The sequence below is a fragment of the Artibeus jamaicensis genome, unplaced genomic scaffold (assembly GCF_021234435.1).
Source record: "Artibeus jamaicensis isolate MK-2021 breed Jamaican fruit bat unplaced genomic scaffold, CSHL_Jam_final contig_387, whole genome shotgun sequence".
In the NCBI taxonomy this organism is placed as follows: Eukaryota; Metazoa; Chordata; class Mammalia; order Chiroptera; family Phyllostomidae; genus Artibeus; species Artibeus jamaicensis.
The window spans coordinates 2,584,719-2,603,955 of record NW_026521812.1 but is presented as its reverse complement, the minus strand read 5'-3'; the positions used below and the strand labels follow the sequence as shown (position 1 = coordinate 2,603,955).

General features: G+C 36.7%; 1 protein-coding gene across 1 annotated transcript in view; it reads right to left on the bottom strand.

Moving 5' to 3' along the window:
- The window catches only part of AHI1 (Abelson helper integration site 1), a 198,887-nt gene that overhangs the window by 166,782 nt on the left and 12,868 nt on the right, over window positions 1–19,237 (bottom strand). Inside the window, exons 4-9 of the mRNA XM_053664881.1 lie at window positions 12,650–13,209; window positions 11,605–11,780; window positions 8,143–8,365; window positions 6,762–6,954; window positions 3,857–3,952; window positions 689–874 (exon numbers count right to left, since the gene is read on the bottom strand). Of these exons, the coding sequence (XP_053520856.1) occupies window positions 689–874; window positions 3,857–3,952; window positions 6,762–6,954; window positions 8,143–8,365; window positions 11,605–11,780; window positions 12,650–13,209 (1,434 nt within the window). The remainder of the gene's footprint in view (window positions 1–688; window positions 875–3,856; window positions 3,953–6,761; window positions 6,955–8,142; window positions 8,366–11,604; window positions 11,781–12,649; window positions 13,210–19,237) is intronic.

Sequence of the window (19,237 nt, the reverse complement as noted above, 5' to 3'; positions counted from 1 at the left end):
GTGGTCACACTTTATAATACCAACCACAGAATACGCAACTGACCTGAAATATCTATAGCAAGTAAGACGAAAGCAGAAGTTTCACCTCATTTTAGGTGAAACTTTTGCCAAGATCATTACAATTTTAAAATATGAAAAATAGCAGTAAAAATATAATTTACTGATTATTTAAATAATATTGTAAAAAATGTGGCTGTAAATCATGTCTGCAAACTATGGCCCAGGCCAAATCTATCCTGACTGTTCTTGTAAATAAGGTTTTACTGGAACACATTTTCAAATTGTTTTGTCATCACCTACATATGTCTACATAGCTAATGTCACGCTAAAAGCTGATAATTGCAACAGACTGTATAGCCTGAAAAGCTTAAAATATTAACTATCTGATCCTCCTTTGTGAACAATATTTCTCAGCTTGTTTTATATCACTTATATCTTTAATATTTAAAAAAAACAGTATTATTTTAAAAAACATTTTCCCTAACAATGAAATCTATATTTATTATTTAAAATTCATTTAATTATGTTTTAAGTATCAGCTATTACAGGATCAATACATAATCTCTGAAGGTAAGTTTCTATTTTACGAACTTATTAAAATAATTCTAGAGATATTTTTAGGACTGGAAAACATGTCATCATTTAATCTCAACAGAGGATATATAATTTCCATGTGCTGTTAACTTACACATTCTGGAATTTTCAATCCTCTTACAGTTACATACAGCGTTGATGGATAACGATTTCGGGGACACTTTGACCACCATTCAAAAACCTCAACAACATTTAAATGGGATCGAGACTTAGCAGGTGGGTAGTAGAGCTGCAAGCGAAGTTTTGAATTGATGTTTACATTTCCATTGGCTCCTAGAAGCTTAAAAGAAGAATTCAAATAGAATTTTATCTTCATTGAAAATAAATAAATCCAATAAAGCAATAATATATAGTCAAAAACTCATTTAAAAAATTTATATGGCATGCAGAAACTTTTTAGATTATAAAGCAAAGAACTCTGACATAGTTGGCTAACCACAGTTCAAAATCACTTTGACAGTGGGTAATGCAAATGACTTTTTAAACATTTTCTTGATAGTTGTCTTTTTGCCTATACAACTTCAGATTGTTGGTAAAGCATTTAATATTTCTGTGTAGATGTTATTTTGCACAAAGAAGGGGATCAATATACTTTGAGATAATAATGATAAAGATCGAATGCATTCTATTTAAACATGGAGACGAATTTTCCATTGTATAGTATCAGTACTTCTTTTTATCCTCACTCAAGGACATGTCACTGATTTCTGAGAGAGGGGAAGGGAGACAGAAAGGAGGAGAGAAGCATCCATGTGAGAGAGAAACACCAACCGGCTGCCTCTTGAACTCGCCCTAACTGGGGACCGAACCCACAACCTAGGCATGTGCCTTGATTGGGAACTGGACCCACAACCTTTTGGTTTACTGCATGACACTGGAAGTAACTGAGCTACATGATATATATTTATAATGCTTAAATAAATATATACATATGTGCTAAGAGAACTAAAAGTGCCTCTAGCTGAGAATTATGATAAAGTCTCAAAAATTTGTATCTGGACAAGATTCCTTTGGGGTTCATTAGGATCACTATAATAACTTTACAATCACCTAAGACATTCCTGGAACCAATGGTATAGGTATTAACACAATACCATTTTAATGTGATTCATGCCTTGTCAAAGATGCATTTTTTCCTAGTCACTATTCCCATACATTTATTAATTCTCTCAATAGGTATTTACTAAGCACTTTATGTGCTGGGAGCACTAATGTGCCGGGAGGTGGTGATATTACGAAATACAGAGGTTCAAGAGGGTGATATATATTAAATGCAAAGAAATTTGGTGAAATAAAACTAAAAATGTTGAACAAATTTACTGACTTTGAAAAGCTTAGTCTCATAAGGGAGGTATTTAAGTGTTCCTACAGATGAAGCACACAGAAAATCTTACCCTTTACAGGGGGTGGGGCCAGGAGAACCCTGATTGCCATTTCTGTCAATGGTAATGTAATAGATAAATAAGAATCTACATGACATTTAAAAGCAAAAATGCTATGAAATACAGTTCTGTTTCCCAAGTGCAGCTTACAGGAAATACTGAAGTTCTACACAATCCTTAGCATTAAAGGAATGATTAATAAGACCACAAGAAGGCAATGCTTACTATGTGAAAGTGACCTTTCTAAGGGTTTTTCTTTTGTTTTTCCCCTCACTTATTCAATATAGAGGGGCACAGAAATAATGGGTTATAAAAGGAAGATTTTAAAAGAAACACTGGACCAAGTGATTTCCAAGTTCACTGTAGAATTACTTCCTCATCACAGCCCACCTGGCTGCCACATAGCAGCCAGACTACACCTCTTCTAAAGCCTCTCTCTAACCCCCAACATGGATTCAGTGAGTTACCTGGGTTTTCAGACCATCTGCTCTATAGCACACAGTCATGTAAGTAATATCTTTACATAGAAACTGAACTGAAGGGCAAGAACACTGTCTAATTTATCTATGAATGCCCTTTATAATGGCAGTGCCTAGCATTTCAGAGACACAAATATTTGTTGAATGGATGGATATACAAAAGGAAAAGTTTTATAATAAGACAGTACAAAATAGGTTAATTACTCCAGACTTTTTGTTACACAAATTTATGTCTGAAGTCAGAAATAAAAAATACCAGAAACTTAAAAAATATACAATTAAAATCTCTTTTTAACAAATGTTAATCTTTCCATGCCTTTTACCTCTGCAGAAATATCCTAAAGACACCGTTTTAGACACAGACTGCTGGACGAATTTCCTGCTTTGACCTTCCAGAATATATATTTGCACCCTCTCTATTCTCCACCCAACAATCTTTCCAAAACATAAATCAGTTTATTTTATCCTTGTGTTTAAAATTCTATAAAGCTTTCCACAGCTCTTTAAAATCCTGCAATGGCTTTTCTGTGGCAATGCCTTAGAAGACCCTGTATAATCAAGACACTGTCTAGCTCAGCAATCTCTCCACTCACCCATTCCTCCTCAGTCTTTGTCCCCCGGTATCAGTGGCCTTCTTCTGGCTGAGTACCGCAGGCCCTCAAACAACATTTCGTTAAACACCCTTTTGTTGTAACACGGTGGGATGCCATAGGAACTTAACTCTTGTTCACATCAATTATTCTGCGATAAAACTGATTTCACTACGTACATCATGTCGCTGAAAGTTGCAGACCCCGCGGACAACATGGAGGACTCGCGCCTACCTACTGCCGGCAACAGCAGTGCCTCTGCCTGTGCGGTGCCCTCTTCTTAGGACCGCCTTTGCCACTGGTACCATCTTGCTAACACTCAGGCTCAGTGTCTCTTCCTGAGGGTTCTCTGACCCCACAGGCTGCTGTCATCATCCACCTTATACCTCTTCAGTGTTCAAAAATTACAATGAAAAGTTGTGTAATCAATTGTTTTTGTCTGTTTTTCTTGCTAGATAGGATGTCTGCGAGGCCAAGGAGTTTCTCTTCTTTGTTCACTGACTAGAGAACAGTGACTGGCATACAGGAAGGGTGTAATAAACATTTGCTGAGTAAATGACAGCAGGACTGTGTCTGTCTTTTTCAATGCTGTGTCCTGAGAGCCGAACAGCACACCTGGCACAAACCAGGCATTCAACAAATGTTTCAGAATCTGAATGAGTATCGCTGGAGCTTCAATTAGTAACTCTCTACCACTGCAATCTTACCTGAGATCGTAACTCCTTATATGAAACAAAACTGAATTGGAAAAGAGCAGCCTGTCAGATTTAAAGATTATGTTAAATGTGTTTAAAATGGAAGAAAAACATACCTTGAGAAATGCCCAAGCAATTTTCCGAAAGCCACATTCTTGGTTTCGAACTTCAGAGTTATTCCTAATTTCATCCATGCTTAAGAAATCAAGAATCTATAAATAAATATTTTTTAAATTATTTTACAGAACACTAGGTTACCTAAAATTTAATATTTTCTAACAGTATATTATAAAAATGAAAAAGTCATGTTTTCTTAAAAGTTTTCCTTATAGGGAGGAAAAACATTTTTATTTAATGTCATTAACCTTTAAGTTAATTCATACTATTAGTGAGGATCTATTTTTTGGCCACTTTTTTATTAATAAATCTTTGATTAAGATTTATTTTAAATCCAAGACAAAAATACTAATTACCTCAAATATGGTCTAGGCACAAACACACCTGGCACAGAATACTTAAACTTGGACCGTTTCTTAATGAGAGCAGACTTTGAGGGACCATTTACTTAGAAAACTCCTGGGCTTATCTATCTCTGGGTCCTTCCTTAGATCATCTTTGTGAAGTGAGGGATTTCCTCTTTGTACGTAAGCTGTCATTAGGTCTCCCAAGAAGATTTCTTTCACATCTCCAGCCTGTCCAGATGCCAAAGCTCAAAAATGCACCACCTACCTTCCACAGGGACTACGTGTACTCCAGGGTCTTACCCGAAGACTGTCACTTTGCACTTATCATAGTGCTTATCAACAGTTCACTGGGGTAATGAATCTTTATAGAAGAAGGCTTTAAAAAAATAATACGGATTCCACTCATCCCTGCTTTTTATATTCTTAAATCTATCTGTCTTCAGTTGTAATACATGCGCAATAAAAAAACTGACAATATAAGAAAAACATATTACTAAATAAAAACAACTTGTAACCCAGACCAGGAAATGATCACCAGTAACATCTAAATGTTTACAGGTTCACATGTATCTAAGCCTCCTTCCTGGGTATTCCTAAATATCTTCATATTAATACGAGTCCAATGCTATTTCACAAACCACTATGATACACTTCATAGTGAGTATCTATGTAAGTCAATTCATACATATGTATATTATCATGGCAATGGCTGCCTAGTATTCTTCTGTATTATAAATGCTATAATTTAATATAAACCTAAATTTATTCAACCAAACCTCCTTCTGACTGTAAAGACTTGTCTCTGAAACTTTTGCTATTATAAACAGTACTTAAATAAACAAATACCCTTGCACATACATCTTTGTATACTTGTCATTTTTTCCCTTAGGAAAAATACTTAGAAGTGCAGTAAGTTTTAAAGATTTCTGGTAGTTATTATTAAGTTGTCCTCAATAAACCCTTAAAAAGTTTAAATAAAAATCAATTTTGTAGACAATATGCATTATGTTAAAACTTAAGCACCCAAAAGTGTTTATAATCCAACAATCTTTCTTAAATCTCTATTACTAAAATGAATATAAAAGAATATTATGCCCTGGCTGGTGTAGCTCAGTGGATTGAGCATGGGCCTGTAAACCAGAAGATCGTGGTTCAGTTCCCAGTCAGGACACATGCCTGGGTTGCAGGCAAGTTCCCAGCAGGGGATCCGTGAGAGGCAACCACGCATTGATATTCTCTCCCTCTCTCCTTCCCTTCTCCTCGAAAGATCAATAAATAAAATCTAAAAAAAAAAGGCTTTCCTTTAAAAAAAGAATATTATAGTAGTAATGACAAATTTCTATGACAGAGAAGTTCCTTGACATACAAATTATATCTCTTCTCAAAAAAATTAAAGCTTTGTATAAATTATGTAACACAATCATATGTGAATGTTAGAATATTTGTTTCATAAACACACACAGAGCACCTAAAATTTAGGGTCTATAAACACAAGCAACTACAAAACCAGTCCCTGGGCCTGGTCATGCCCCCCCTGCCATGCTGAAATTCACCACTTTGCTGACACTGGAAGATTTCTCTGCCTCCCTTTGCTATGGAGAGAGAACATGAATCAGTTAAAAGAAATGTGGTTTTTAGGTTTAAACTAGCTTCAGATACAAATTATCTGGCTTGAAGTTGAAGTAACTGAGAAAAATCACTTTACACTTCTTGATTTCTTTTGCAACAAAAAATGAGAATAGCATGTCAGCTCAAAGACCATATACTCCATAAAAGTTTTCCTAACTGCTTAGACCCTCCACTAACTTTTCACATCTAAGAAGCTCTACTTCATTCCATTATATATTACATTGTTATCAGTCAAGAGATCTGTGTATGCTCAACTTCATTTCTCTTAGCAGTATACAAACTCTCAGGGAGTCTGATACTGTTAAATGAGTTTACACTTTCTGAATGGGTCAAAAATGAAAGATTACATAGATACACATTCAATTCAACACTTCAGTTAACAGTCATGGCATTGTCCTAAGGATTAAATAATAGAGTAAATCTAAAGGCTAACTACTCATACTAGTAAATGCTCAATAAATATGCTATTACTTGTATCTCTCACTTGTATCACTTGTGGAGACTGCTTATTACAAACATTAAATAACAGAAATTAAATTTTCACACTACTTGGTTGTATACTGAACTACTAAAACAACAGCTTTGCAATTGGCCCTCTGTATCTGTGGGTTCCACATTCAAAGATTCAACTAACCACAGATCTCATATATTTTTTGAAAAAAATCCCAGAAAGTTCCCAAAGTAAAACTTGAATTTGCTATGCACAGAGAACTACTGAATCAACGTGAATGAAGTGATTTATAGATAGACTCTGCTGCAGCCTACATGCAAATATAAGCTATATGCAAATACTGTGCCATTCTATATAAAGGACTTGAGCACCCACAGATTTTAGTATCTACAGAGGATCCTGGAACCAATCCCCTGTAGATACCAAGGGACGACAGTAATAACCAAAATTTAGTTTAAAATTGCTCTATTTACATACCTCAAAAAACAGGATGACTTTAGGACTCTCATCCAAATCTCGAAGCAAATAGGGAAAGTTTTCATTAAATATAATTTGTTCTTCCCATTCTGGAAGCCTTGATTTTAACTGTTTAAAATCATATGGCTGGGTCATGATAGGAAGAATATAATCCACATTGTCTTTTTCAAAGTAAGAGGAAACAGGCCGTTCACTGTTCAAAAAAAAAGTACTTCTATTAACACTATTCTTCCTAAATTTGAGAATGTGAGAAAAAATTAAAATATGGTATTCAAGGTGAGGCAACTAAAATCAATGAATAGCTATAATACATAAGGAAAAATTACTGTGATAGTCCACTTAGGAAATTACAATTTTTGTAAGACTTAAAAGTAGTTGTACTTTATTTTGCATTTACATGTATCAGTTGGTTTCACAGAATTATTTTATTATAGAAATATAAAGTGAGAGGTATGATTATACCTTCAGCATGCAAAGCTGGAATAAAGTAATTCCTTCAGAATCTTAATTGAGTTTGTCATAAAATAGTAAATTTAAATAAGAAAATGAGCACAATAGAATTATAAACCTTTTGAGGTGTATCATATCTTCTCTGTATGCTCTAAGACAACTGAGTAAATGAATAACCTTTCTGATAATACTGTTTCTCATCTTTGCCATCTTTCCAAGAAGATAGTATTTTTTTCCAGTTTAACTGTATATTTTATTGTACTTTTTCTTTGGGCCTTCAAGCATGTAGCTATAGAAGTAATAGTAGGAAAAAAATTAAATTCATGCCCTGGCTGGTGTAGCTCAGTGGATTGAGCATGGGCCTGTAAACCAGAAGATCGTGGTTCAGTTCCCAGTCAGGGCACATGCCTGCGTTGCAGGCCAGTTCCCAGCAGGGGACACTCGAGAGGCAATCACACATTGATATTTCGCTCCCTCTCTCCTTCCCTTCCTCTCTAAAGATAAATAAATAAAATCTTTTAAAAAAAGGACTTTAAAAAAAATTAAATTCAAAATTCATTTACTTCACCTGAGGCCCAGGTAACATATTAACTTCAAAACAAAAATAGGAACTTAGAGCATGAATGCATTTACAACGCAACAGCAGATGATTTACAAAGCTGGCTTAATGCCATAAATGAGTCACTAAGCTTGGCAGAAACTCCCTCGACTCCCATCCACTTACAAGGAACCACTAAATCAACAGAAGCTCTCCATTTCTTCTATAAAACATACTGATCAGTATCAATGGTTGATGAACACCTACAACTAGCAAATTTTTCTACAATACAAATCCATAACCCTGCTTGCATTGACTTTCAATGGCAGAAAAGAGAACTTCTACTGTGGGCATTTTCAACTCAAGGGTTGGCTGCGAAATTTTAAAAAGTACCTATCATCTTTCTTGACGTATTGACCAGTGTTCTCATCAACCACATGAATTTTTACCATCGGGTGAGATATCATAAAATCTGACTTAAGTCGATCAGTTCGGTGAATGTAAACTCCCAGGACAAGGTCATCATCAAGCAAACATTTGGGATACACTGGACTATCTCGACTTGTTACTTCGTGAACACCATCATCACCATCAGTGTCTTCATTATCATCTGAAACTAGAAGCGCAGAAGAACATGAACATTCTAATCAATTCTTCCCACAGCAGTATACTCAACAACATAAGCTGAATTTTCATATAGCCTAATCTTTATGATCCATGGTTATTTTTCTTTGTTAATAAAGACATTTCAAGGAAAAAGAAAGAAAAAGCCAGATGATGGCAGACTTACCTTCTAAGAGGTATATTATACTTTATGATTTCAAGAAAGGTAAAAACACAACTGAAATGCAAAAATAGATTTGTGTACTGTATGGAGAAGGTGCTGTGATCAATTGAATATGTCAAAAGTGGTTTGTGAAGTTTTGTGATGATTTTCTTGCTCCATGTTCGGGTAGATCAGCTGAAGTTGACAAGGATCAAATCAAGATATTAATTGAGAACAATCAACATTCTACCATGCGGGAGATAGCCAACATACCCAAATAGCCAAATTGATAAAGTTATTGGTGAAAATGAAAAATGTGTCTCTTATTTTACAAGAAAAAAAATATGGGCTTTTTGACCAACCCAAAAGAAAACAAAATTTTAAAAAAATGCTATTCAACCTAGCATTAAGAGACATCAAGTACCTAGAAATGAATCTTAAGGCGACATACTGCCGAAAGTTACATTATTACACAGATAAGGTGAAGTGTAAATAAGTGGAGGTGTGTGCCAATTTCCTGGATGGCAAGAATCAGTACTCTGTAAAGAGATCAAGTGTACTTAGAGTTGTTATATTGTAAATCTCTGTAGATTCACCCAATCTGGATGGAAATTATGGGTGGAGAAAGGGAAGGAGAGAGAATTAAGAAGCTGCTTCTAAAACTTATATGGAAATGCAAAGGGTAAAATATAGCCAGGGCAATGCTAACGAAGACAAAAGTTAGGGTACTTACACTACCTAACAGCAAGCCCCATTGTAAAGTTATGGTAATTAAGACTTGGAAGCATTATGCTGAGTGAAATAAGCCAGGTGTTGAAAGACAAATACCATATGATCTCACCTTTAACAGGAAGCTAAACAACAAAACAGACAAGCAAGCAAACTAAAAACAAAGACACTGAAATAAAGAACAAGGAGACAGCGAGCAGAGGGGAGAGGGGAGGGAATTTAAGGGGAAAAAAGGGGAAGGATTTAGAGAAACAAGTATAAAGGACACATGGATAAAAACTAAGGGGGGGGAAATGGGAGGGAGGTGGGGTGCATGGGGCGGGGTGGGCTGGGATGGGAGAAATAAACAGAAAACTGTACTTGAAAAATAACTAAATAAAAATTAAAAAGAAAAAGACTGGTGGCGTTGGTACAAACAGTCTAATGTAACAACAGACTACAGAAATGGGTCTGTTTACTACTCATGTTCTTTATGATGAAAGTGACACTGCACCACTGGGGGGAAGGGTCCTCTCTCCAGGAAATGGCCCTGGTCAATTGTTTAGTCACATTCAGGGAAATGGGTCTTGACCGCTACCTCTCACTACACACAAAATCAATTCCAGATGGACTGCGTAAACCAATGTGAAAAGCAAAACGAAAACTTTTAGGAATACCAGAAACATCTTCAGAACTTGGGAGATTTCATAAATCACAGAAAGCACTTACTATCAAAGGAACAAAATGGATAAATTGAGCTATGTAAAATTTAAAGATTCTATTTTTCAAACGATTCAATAAGAGAAAAATAAAACAACCCAGAGTGAAAGAATATTTGCAAGATAGATGTGCATATCTATTTATTTATGAGAAAAGACTGATATCTAGAAATATAAAACATCCCCACAAATTAATAAAAAGACAATTCAATTTCTTAAATTTATACAATGAAGACTTGAACAAATTTACCAATGAAGAAATCCAAGCAGTCAATAAACATGAATATGTTTGACTTCGTTAGTGATCATGGAAATCAAATTAAAGTTAAAATGAAACATACACAATAAAAACGGGTAACATTGTAAAATACCGACAACATACACGTACAGCGCTGGAGGCCCTGAAATACTGCCAGTGTCGATCGGGAAACCAACTCTAGAAAACGGAAAATACACCCGATCTATGACACAGTAACTCTACGCCTAAGAACATGCTAAATAAAAATGTATACATGTGCTGCCAAAAGGTGTGACAATTCCTTACCTCTTGATTTGTAATTGCCCAAAACTAGAAACAACTCAAATGTCCATCAATACAACAGGTAAATTAACTGTGGTACATTTATACAATGGATATCCATACAGCACAAAAACAACTGAGAATGAATAAGTTTAACTGTGTGCAATAACAGCATTAATTTCACAAAAATAAGTTTGAGTAAAAAAAGCCACACAAAAAAGAGCATAGTATTTGTGATACTATTTATATGAAAATAGAAAAGCAGACAAAAATAAACTATGCGTCAAATTCAAGACAGTGTTTACTTCTGAAGGGCAATGAGCTGGAAAGCTACTTGAAGGGACTTCTTGGTATGAACAATGTTCTGTTTTTCGATTTGGATGACGATTTTATAGGCACGTTCAGTTTGTGAAAATTCACTAAGTAGTATACCTATGATATGTACACTTCTCTAAAATTTAATTACAGAAACCACAAGACATCATCAATTGCATAATCCAATGAATAAGTACCATAAATTCTAAAATTGCCTATTTTAGTTCCAATTTTTGGCCCATTAAGTGGAAACTGAAAACAACAGAAAGAATGTACGCAGCAGAAAAAAGGCCAGAGTAGTAAGTAAAGGAACATAAGAGGAAAGACGTGAGTGGAGAGGAAGACGGAAAGCCGGAAGAGAAGAGGGAAAGTGAGGAAGATGAGGGCCAGCCTAGGCTGAGGAGTGAGGAAGATGCCGTGGGGCAGCCATGCAGCCTCGCTGTCTAGCACGTTCACTGCCTGCTGACCACGCACTGCTTTCAACGACTACGAGTCTAGGTTACTTAGGGTTCTAAACTCAATGGCAGAAACAGGAAATTGTCTCTGCTATAATAGCAACTACAAAGTTAATGTTTCTAGACTTGAATTAAATTAAGTCAGGAGTTAGAGATAACTCAAATAATACTAACTTATCACAGGAAGTCGGAGTCGCAAATAAATGACTGTTTTAATCTAGATGAAGCCAAGAACAAGTACCAAATATTATATATTTAATTTTTTATTATATCCTTTGGGACTAATTTTCATTAGTTTTAAGGAATTGAAAGTCCTAAAATCAAGTTATTTCTACCAAGAACACATTTTTTCATTTCATCTGGATAACAAACCTGCTTTGGGCTTCTTTTTCTTTTTTTTTGGTTTGGATTTTGTGTCGTCTTGCACGCTGTCTTCTACATTTTGACCCACTGAGGTTACTTCATCTTCTTGACGATTATCTGAAGTAACTGTTCCAGCCAGACCTTCCTTTTGCTCACCTTCAACTGTGTCACGCAAGGTCAATACACTGCAAATACAAACCAAGTACAAGTCACTGCACAGCAGCAGGTAACTAACAAATAGACTAATATGTCCTTGTAGCAACTCTGTGTGCCCTCTCTTTGTTACCACTGGTTGTCTAGCTTCTGATATGAGGATAATTATTTTTAGATCAGGACATTAGAGAAAATTGCCCCTGTATGCCAGGCAATAGATACAAAATGTTCTCACCTCAAGTTGTTTACTTTAATATGAACTACAGAAAACAAATTATGGTAGTTAAAGGTGGTTTTTTATTTTGGTTTCCCCAGAGACATATTTATATGAATATACGCACAGGCGTTCACATTGCATATGCCAGCATACATATATAAGCATCCTATACAGAAAAAGCGTAGAATACCAAATTGCTAATAGTGGTTATCTCTGGATGTTTGGATTGCTTTCATTTTCTTCTTTGTTTCTGTGTGTTCTACAATGAACAAATGTTATTTGTATATTAAGGGAAAAGGGCTCTATTTGCATATCCAAAGAGGCATTTATAACTGACAAATGGAGGAGTAACTAGGTTTCTACTATTTGAAAGGAGATGTAAATGAGTAGTTAAGGGTAGAGATTTTAGAGCAAGACTGCTCAGCTTTTGGCTCAACTTCTTCCAGCTTCTGTGACAGAAACTCTTCAGTTTCCTCATCTACAAAAGACAGCACACCCATTCCTCATTGGGTTAGCTAATTCGTATAAACCATTCAGCACATAGTAAGGTTAGCTGTTATTATTGCACTGACAATGTGTCCAAATGAAAGTCTTAAGAATTTTCCTTGTAAAACTACGGGCATCACTTAAAAGTAGAAGTAATAGCTTTTAAGAGAGCATTTTATATTTATCAATGTAAAGTACCTTGTTTCAGCATTAGACAGGATTGGAGTTTTCTTTTTTTTCTTTCTTTTTTTTTCACTGCTCAATTTGTCCTCATGCAAGGAAGAATCTGAGGGAAAGTAAGTCAACTGTTCTTTGAGTTTCTTTCTTATTTTCTTCTTGATCTCCTTTGCCATTTCTTCAGCTACTTGGAGTTGGTATACTTGCTTCAGTTCTTCCTCCTCATCTAAATTACTTCCTTTTTCTTCATCTGCTTTCTCATTTTTCTGATGGGCAACACCGGGCTGTGACTTGGTCCGTGCTTTCTGGTGTACAGAGTCCACCTTCTTCTCAGGAGCGTCCTGTTCCATCTGCTGTGCAGGCACCTGGCACACTGTTTTTGTAACCTTCCTATCTGCCTTTTCTTGCTTGTCTTCCTCTCCACTCACATCATCATCTGGTTTTTCAGCTGCAGACTGTGGATTGCTTGGTTTGTTTTCAATGACTCGCATGTTCTTCTGCAGGGTATTAGTGTTAGCAGCAACTGCTTCTTCACTTTTTGTTTCTTTAATTTTCTGAAGACTGCTTCTAACAGTGTCAAACTAGGAAATAAGACACAATAACAACATTTCACTAAGCACAGTGTAGTTATGTAAAGATGTAACAATGATTACTGTTCAACAATGTGTAACACTGGAAAAATTATTTCATTTTTGCACTTGAACATAGTAACATTCTAGACTAGAGCATCTGATAACCTCATTCATTCCCCCAGCATTAGATTAGTAATCACTCAGGGTAACTTCTGACAGAGTGAGTTAATTAACATGTGAAAAAGTACTTAATTGCTTTTAATAAGTTAACTAATTGCTCAAATCTCAAATGCCATTTTTCTCTTTGACAGAATGATCCATACTCTAATATAGAGGAAATGGTAATGGGCCACTGAGCTAAAGCACCTCAGGTTCCTCATTAGGAAACACACAAAGGTCATTCATCTCACTTCACGATTACATTCTAAAGCCCAAAGTCTACAGCTCTAGGATCACCTGGCATTTAGTCCAAATATATCACTGAAAATACTGCTAAGTATTAAATATTACCAAGTAGAGCCAAATGACAAACAAAACACACACCTGTATACCTCTTTCCCCAATAAAAACTATTTAAAATACAAGATATTTGAATAGAAAAAAAGGCTGAAAAACAAAAAGGAATGTTACTAAAATAAAATGAGTAATAAAATAAATGTTTTGAGGAACTCCCAAAAAGATAAAAAATGGACGGGATTAAATCTACTAAGGAACTCCCAGAGAAAACCACAGCCCATAGGAAAAGACTTCTCCAGAGAAAACAGTCCTTCCGGAGAAGCTATGAACTCAGAATTAAGAAATACAAAGTGAAGTGAGGGATAAGCCGGAGGACAGCCAACTGAGTAGCTGGGAGGCAGAGCCCTGCCCCGACCTCCACCTGTGTTAGATGGTGACTCTCACTCAGGACAAAGCAGCTGAACACAGAGAGATACAGCAGCATGCTTCAGGTGCATCTCACCAACAGCAGGAGATCACCATGTTGAACACAACCAACAGGCAGAAGAGAGAGATTCTTACTCAGAAAGATGGCTGGACAAGTAAAAACTAACACACACTTAAGGATATAGAACAAGGAAGTAAGAGCCACAAACACCCATAAAATAGAAATATTAACGATGAAGGAAAATGGACAGCATAAACAAAGAATTTAAAATAAATGTGATTAATTAGATGTAGTCCCATTTGTTTATTTTTTTGTTTGTTTGTTTCCCTTGCCCGAGGAGATGTATCTGATAAAATACTGCTACAAGCAATGTTTAAGATTTTGCTGCCTAAGTTTTCTTCTATGACTTTTATAGTTTCGGGTCTAACATTTAAGTCTTTGGTCAATTTTGAATTTATTCTTACGTGTGGTGTGAGAAGGTGGTTGAGTTTCATTTTTCTGCACTTATCTTTTCCAGTTTCCTCAACACCATTTACTGAGTAAACTATCTTAACCCAATGTATGCGCTTGCTTCCTCTGTCAAACAGTGATTGGCTGTAAAGGTGTGGGTTTATCTCTGGGCTCTCTTTTCTGTTCCACTGATACATGTGTCTGTTTTTATGCCACTACCATGCTGTTTTGATTACTATGGCATATTTATAGCATAATTCGATATTAGGTGACTTGATTCCTCCAACTTTGTTCTTCTTTCTCAGGATCACTGTTGCTGTGCAGGGCCTTTTGTGGTTCCATATAAATTTTTGAAATATTTGTTCTAGTTCTGTGAAATACGTCATTGGAATCTTGAAAGGAATTGTGTTGAATCTACAGATTGCTTTGGGAAGTATGGACATTTTACTGATGTTAATTCTTCCTATCCATGAACATAGTATGTGCTTCCACTGTTTGTATCTTCTTCAATTTCTCTCTTCAGTATCTTATAATCTTCCATGTACAGATCTTTTGACATCCTTGGTTAGGGTGATTCCTAGGTATTTTATTCTTTTTTTCCCAAACTAAAAAGTTTTTACACAGCAAAGGAAAACAAAATAAAAAGACAACCCACAGAATGGGAGAACATATTCACTGATTCATCCTTAAAATTTATAAAGAACTTACAAAATTCAACACCAAAAAAAATCTCATTAAAAAATGAGCAAAGGACTTGAATAGATACTTCTCCAAAAAGGACATAGAGATGGCTGAGGGACATGTGAAAAGATGCTCGATGTCACTTGTCATTAGAAAAATGCAAATTATAACCACAATGAGATATCATCTCACACCTGTAAGAATGGCTATCATCAATAAATCAAAAAACAACACATGTTGGTGAGGATGTGGAGAAAGGGGAACGCTCATGCACTGCTGGTGGGAATGCAGACCGGTGCAGCCACTGTAGGCAGCAGTAAGGAGGTCCTTCAAGTAATTCAAAATGGATCTGCCTTTTGACCCAGAGATGCCACTTCTGGGACTACATCTGAAGGAACCCAAAACTCTAATTCAAAATAACATAAGCACTCCATGTTAACTGCAGCATTGTTTACAATTGCCAAGATATGAAAGCAGCCCAAGGTGTGTCAGTAGATGAGTGGGTAAAACAGCTATGGGACATTTGAAAGCTACAATGAAACAACACCACTACACAATGAAACACCACCACTCAGCCATAAAAAAGAAGATAATTTTACCCTTTGCAACAGTATGGATGGACCTGAAGAAAATTATTCCAAGTGGAATAAGCCAGTCAGAGAAAGATAAATACCACATGATACCATTTATATGTGGAACCTAATGAACAAACTGAACTAACAACCAAAATAGAGACAAATCTATAAATATATAGCAGGATGACATCTGGGGGCGGGGGTGGAGGGATTAAGCAAAAAAGAAAAAGGACTCACGGACATGGACAACAGTGGGGTGATTGCAGGGGACGGAAGGTACAAGGGGACTAAATGGTAATGAGAAAAATTCAATAAAGAAAATATTAAATATAAAAAATAAAATAAGTGCCACTAACATCAATAAAGAAATTAGAAAGCATAATGGATGTAAAAACACTGCAAATGTTAGAATTAAAAACACTGCAGATGTTAGAATTAAAATTCTGAGTGACAGAAATTAAAGTTTAAGATATGTGTTGGAAAACAGAATGGACAAAAGCAAAGTCCTAAAGATGGAAGCCAATATCAAAATGAAGACTTCTCCCAGAAATGCAGGAGCTTATCAATAAAATCTGAAGTTCGCTTTTTGAGTATTCCCATGTTTAAAGTAGTTAGAAAATATCTACTATATGAGAAAAGAAGGGAAAATGCTAAAAGAACTAGGATCCCAATATACAAAGCAGAGCAACATCAGGTTTACGTGGTACATGTGGAAAATAATACAATCACAAATCAATAATAATACAAGAATAAACTCTGTTTTGCACACTCACAACAGTAAACCTATTGCGCCATACTGGCGTATCTATTTTACCATCTTTTTTGATTACCTAAAATATATTTCCAAATTCTATCTGCTCTTCAAGGATGAATTATGAAGCCTAGTCCTCAAAAAATAAAATAAAATAAAATAAAAACATCCCTAATCAAATATAATGAAAATAAATTTTCTTTTAAAAAAGTTTACTCCATGTGTTCTGTTTGTAGAAGCAATATATGCTTCAGTTAAGACAATAGAAACAAAAAGGTGAAAATACAAAACAACAGAAATACAGAGGAAAAAGGAAGACCCAAAGCTCAGCCCTTGTTGTCTCACATGAGGAAAATCACTGTTAATCTTTTCAGAACCTTAGTTTTGTCTTTTCCATGAATATAGTCATACCTGCTAACCTTGAATTTCTATTATGTTAAAATGGGGCAAATGTAAATTTTTTTCTTTATTTTCAGTGAGTATCAGAAATTCGGTGGCAATATTATATAAAATGTGAGGAAATTAATAAAGGAAATAGTTGGAAAATGACAGCCAAGAATTAGAAATAGAAAAAAGAACAAAATTCTAAAAGATTAAAAAAATTAAACCCTTGATGGTTGCATGGGTTAATACAGCTCACCTCCTCACACAACCACATCAAAATTACCACTAAAATATAGAACCACCATCACTCAGAACTGCCAGCAATCAAGTTGAATGGAAGTCTGAAAACTGTGGAATTACCGGTACTAACACACCCACCCAGCCCTGGGTGGTACAGCTCAGCAGACTGAGCGTGGGCTGTGAACCAAAGGATCACTAGTCGATTCCCATTCAGGACACATGCCAGGGCTGCAGGCCAGGTCCCCAGTAGGGGCCACATGAGAGGCAATAGTACATTGATGTTTCTCTCCCTCTCTTGGTCTCTCCCCCTCTAAAAATAAATAAATAACCACATCCATCCAGACTGGTAAGAAGGGCAGGGACATGTAGATACGGAACAGGCTGGTCCCACATCCACATGTGGTGGTTACAAATTCCAGACGGGTATCTTGAGAGGGATGAGTCCCAGCTCCACACCAGGCCTCCAAGCCCAGGGTTCCAGTGTCAGGAAGGTAAGTCCCCTTGACTTTCGTTTGCAAAAACCAGCACGGATTGAGTCGGTGGACAAAAATGCTAAAGTCCCAAGCAGTTCCCCTTGAAGAACCCACACCAGGACTTATTCGGACTCACTAAGTCTGAGCTCCAGCACTAGGGTAACAGCTTGACAGGCACCAGTGGCAAGCAGGGAGGAACTGCAGTGTCTGGCATCAAGGTGAGATCCGGGCAACAGCTTTCTCCCAGACAGAAAGGTGGGCAGAGATCACTGCTCCTCTTCTGAGCCCTCCCCTCACAAGCCACAGCAGGTGCTGTATCTGAGACTCTATATAATCACTCTAGCTAACACTGTTTGTCCTGCCTTGGAGATTCTGAGACTCTGCCCTACCCAACTCACAGGTTCAACCACACTGTGTGACTTTTCCGTATGAATAGTTGGTCTTGGGTAATGCTTCACAACTTCCTAAATCCTATCAAACAAGCTACAGTCAGCCTCAGTAAGTCCTCAGCCCCATACCTCTTGCTAAGTAGTCCAGGCCTGGTACTGGCAGCAGCCAGCCTAGATTCCTTCAGAGTTTGGATTCCTCTCAGTTTTGATTCACCTGGGAGTCCCTAAGCCCAGCACAAGTAGCAGACACCTCAGACTGCTTTATAGCTCAGGCAGTGTGACCCCAGGAAGAAAACAGGTAGGGGCTGATCTTAGCCTGTACCACCCAGGAAACTGCAAAGCCTGCAAACCCAGTGGACAACGAGAGACCACACTGGAGCAACACTACCCTGCCCCTACACAGCTGACCACCCAAAGGGCACAGGTGGGCAGTCAGTGGTCACAGCCTGTCCTTGAAGATGATTGGCCTCAGGAAATCCCTCCCATTGACTTGCCAACAGCAATCAAAGCTCGGACCACGCAAAGGGCACACCAGGAGTACCCAGCTTGGGTGATAGGGGAGGCTGTGCCACTGAACTACAGGACACCTACTGTATTAGGCCACCTACCAAGACACGGAGTCAAAGCAGACAATCGCTCTGCTTTGTACTAGTACCTAATACACAGAAACAAATACAAGGAGGCTGCTAAAACAAGGAGACAAAGAAACATGGCCCAAATGAAAGAAAAGATCAAAACCATAGAAAAACAACTAAACAAAATGGAGATGAGCATTCTATCTGAGAGAGTTCAAAACACTGGTTATAAGGATGCTCAAAGAACACAGTGAGGACCTCAACAGTATAAAAAAAGGTCCAGACAGAAACAAAGGATTCATTAATTATAATAAAGAACAGTTTACAAAGAAACAACAGTACAGTGAATGAAGCTGAGCATCAAATCAATGATTTGGAACATAAGGAACCAAAAACAACCAATCAGAACAAGAAAAAAAATTTTTTTTAAAAATGAGGAAAGCATAAGCAGCCTCTGGGACAACTTCAAGCATGCCAACATCTGCACCATAAGGGTGCCAGAAGGAGAAGAGAAAGAGCAAGAAAGTGGAAATCTAGTTGAAAAAATAATGAAAGAAAACTTCCCTAATTTGGTGAAGGAAATAGACATGCAAGTCCAGGGAACACAAAGAGTCCCTGGATGCAAACAAGATGGAT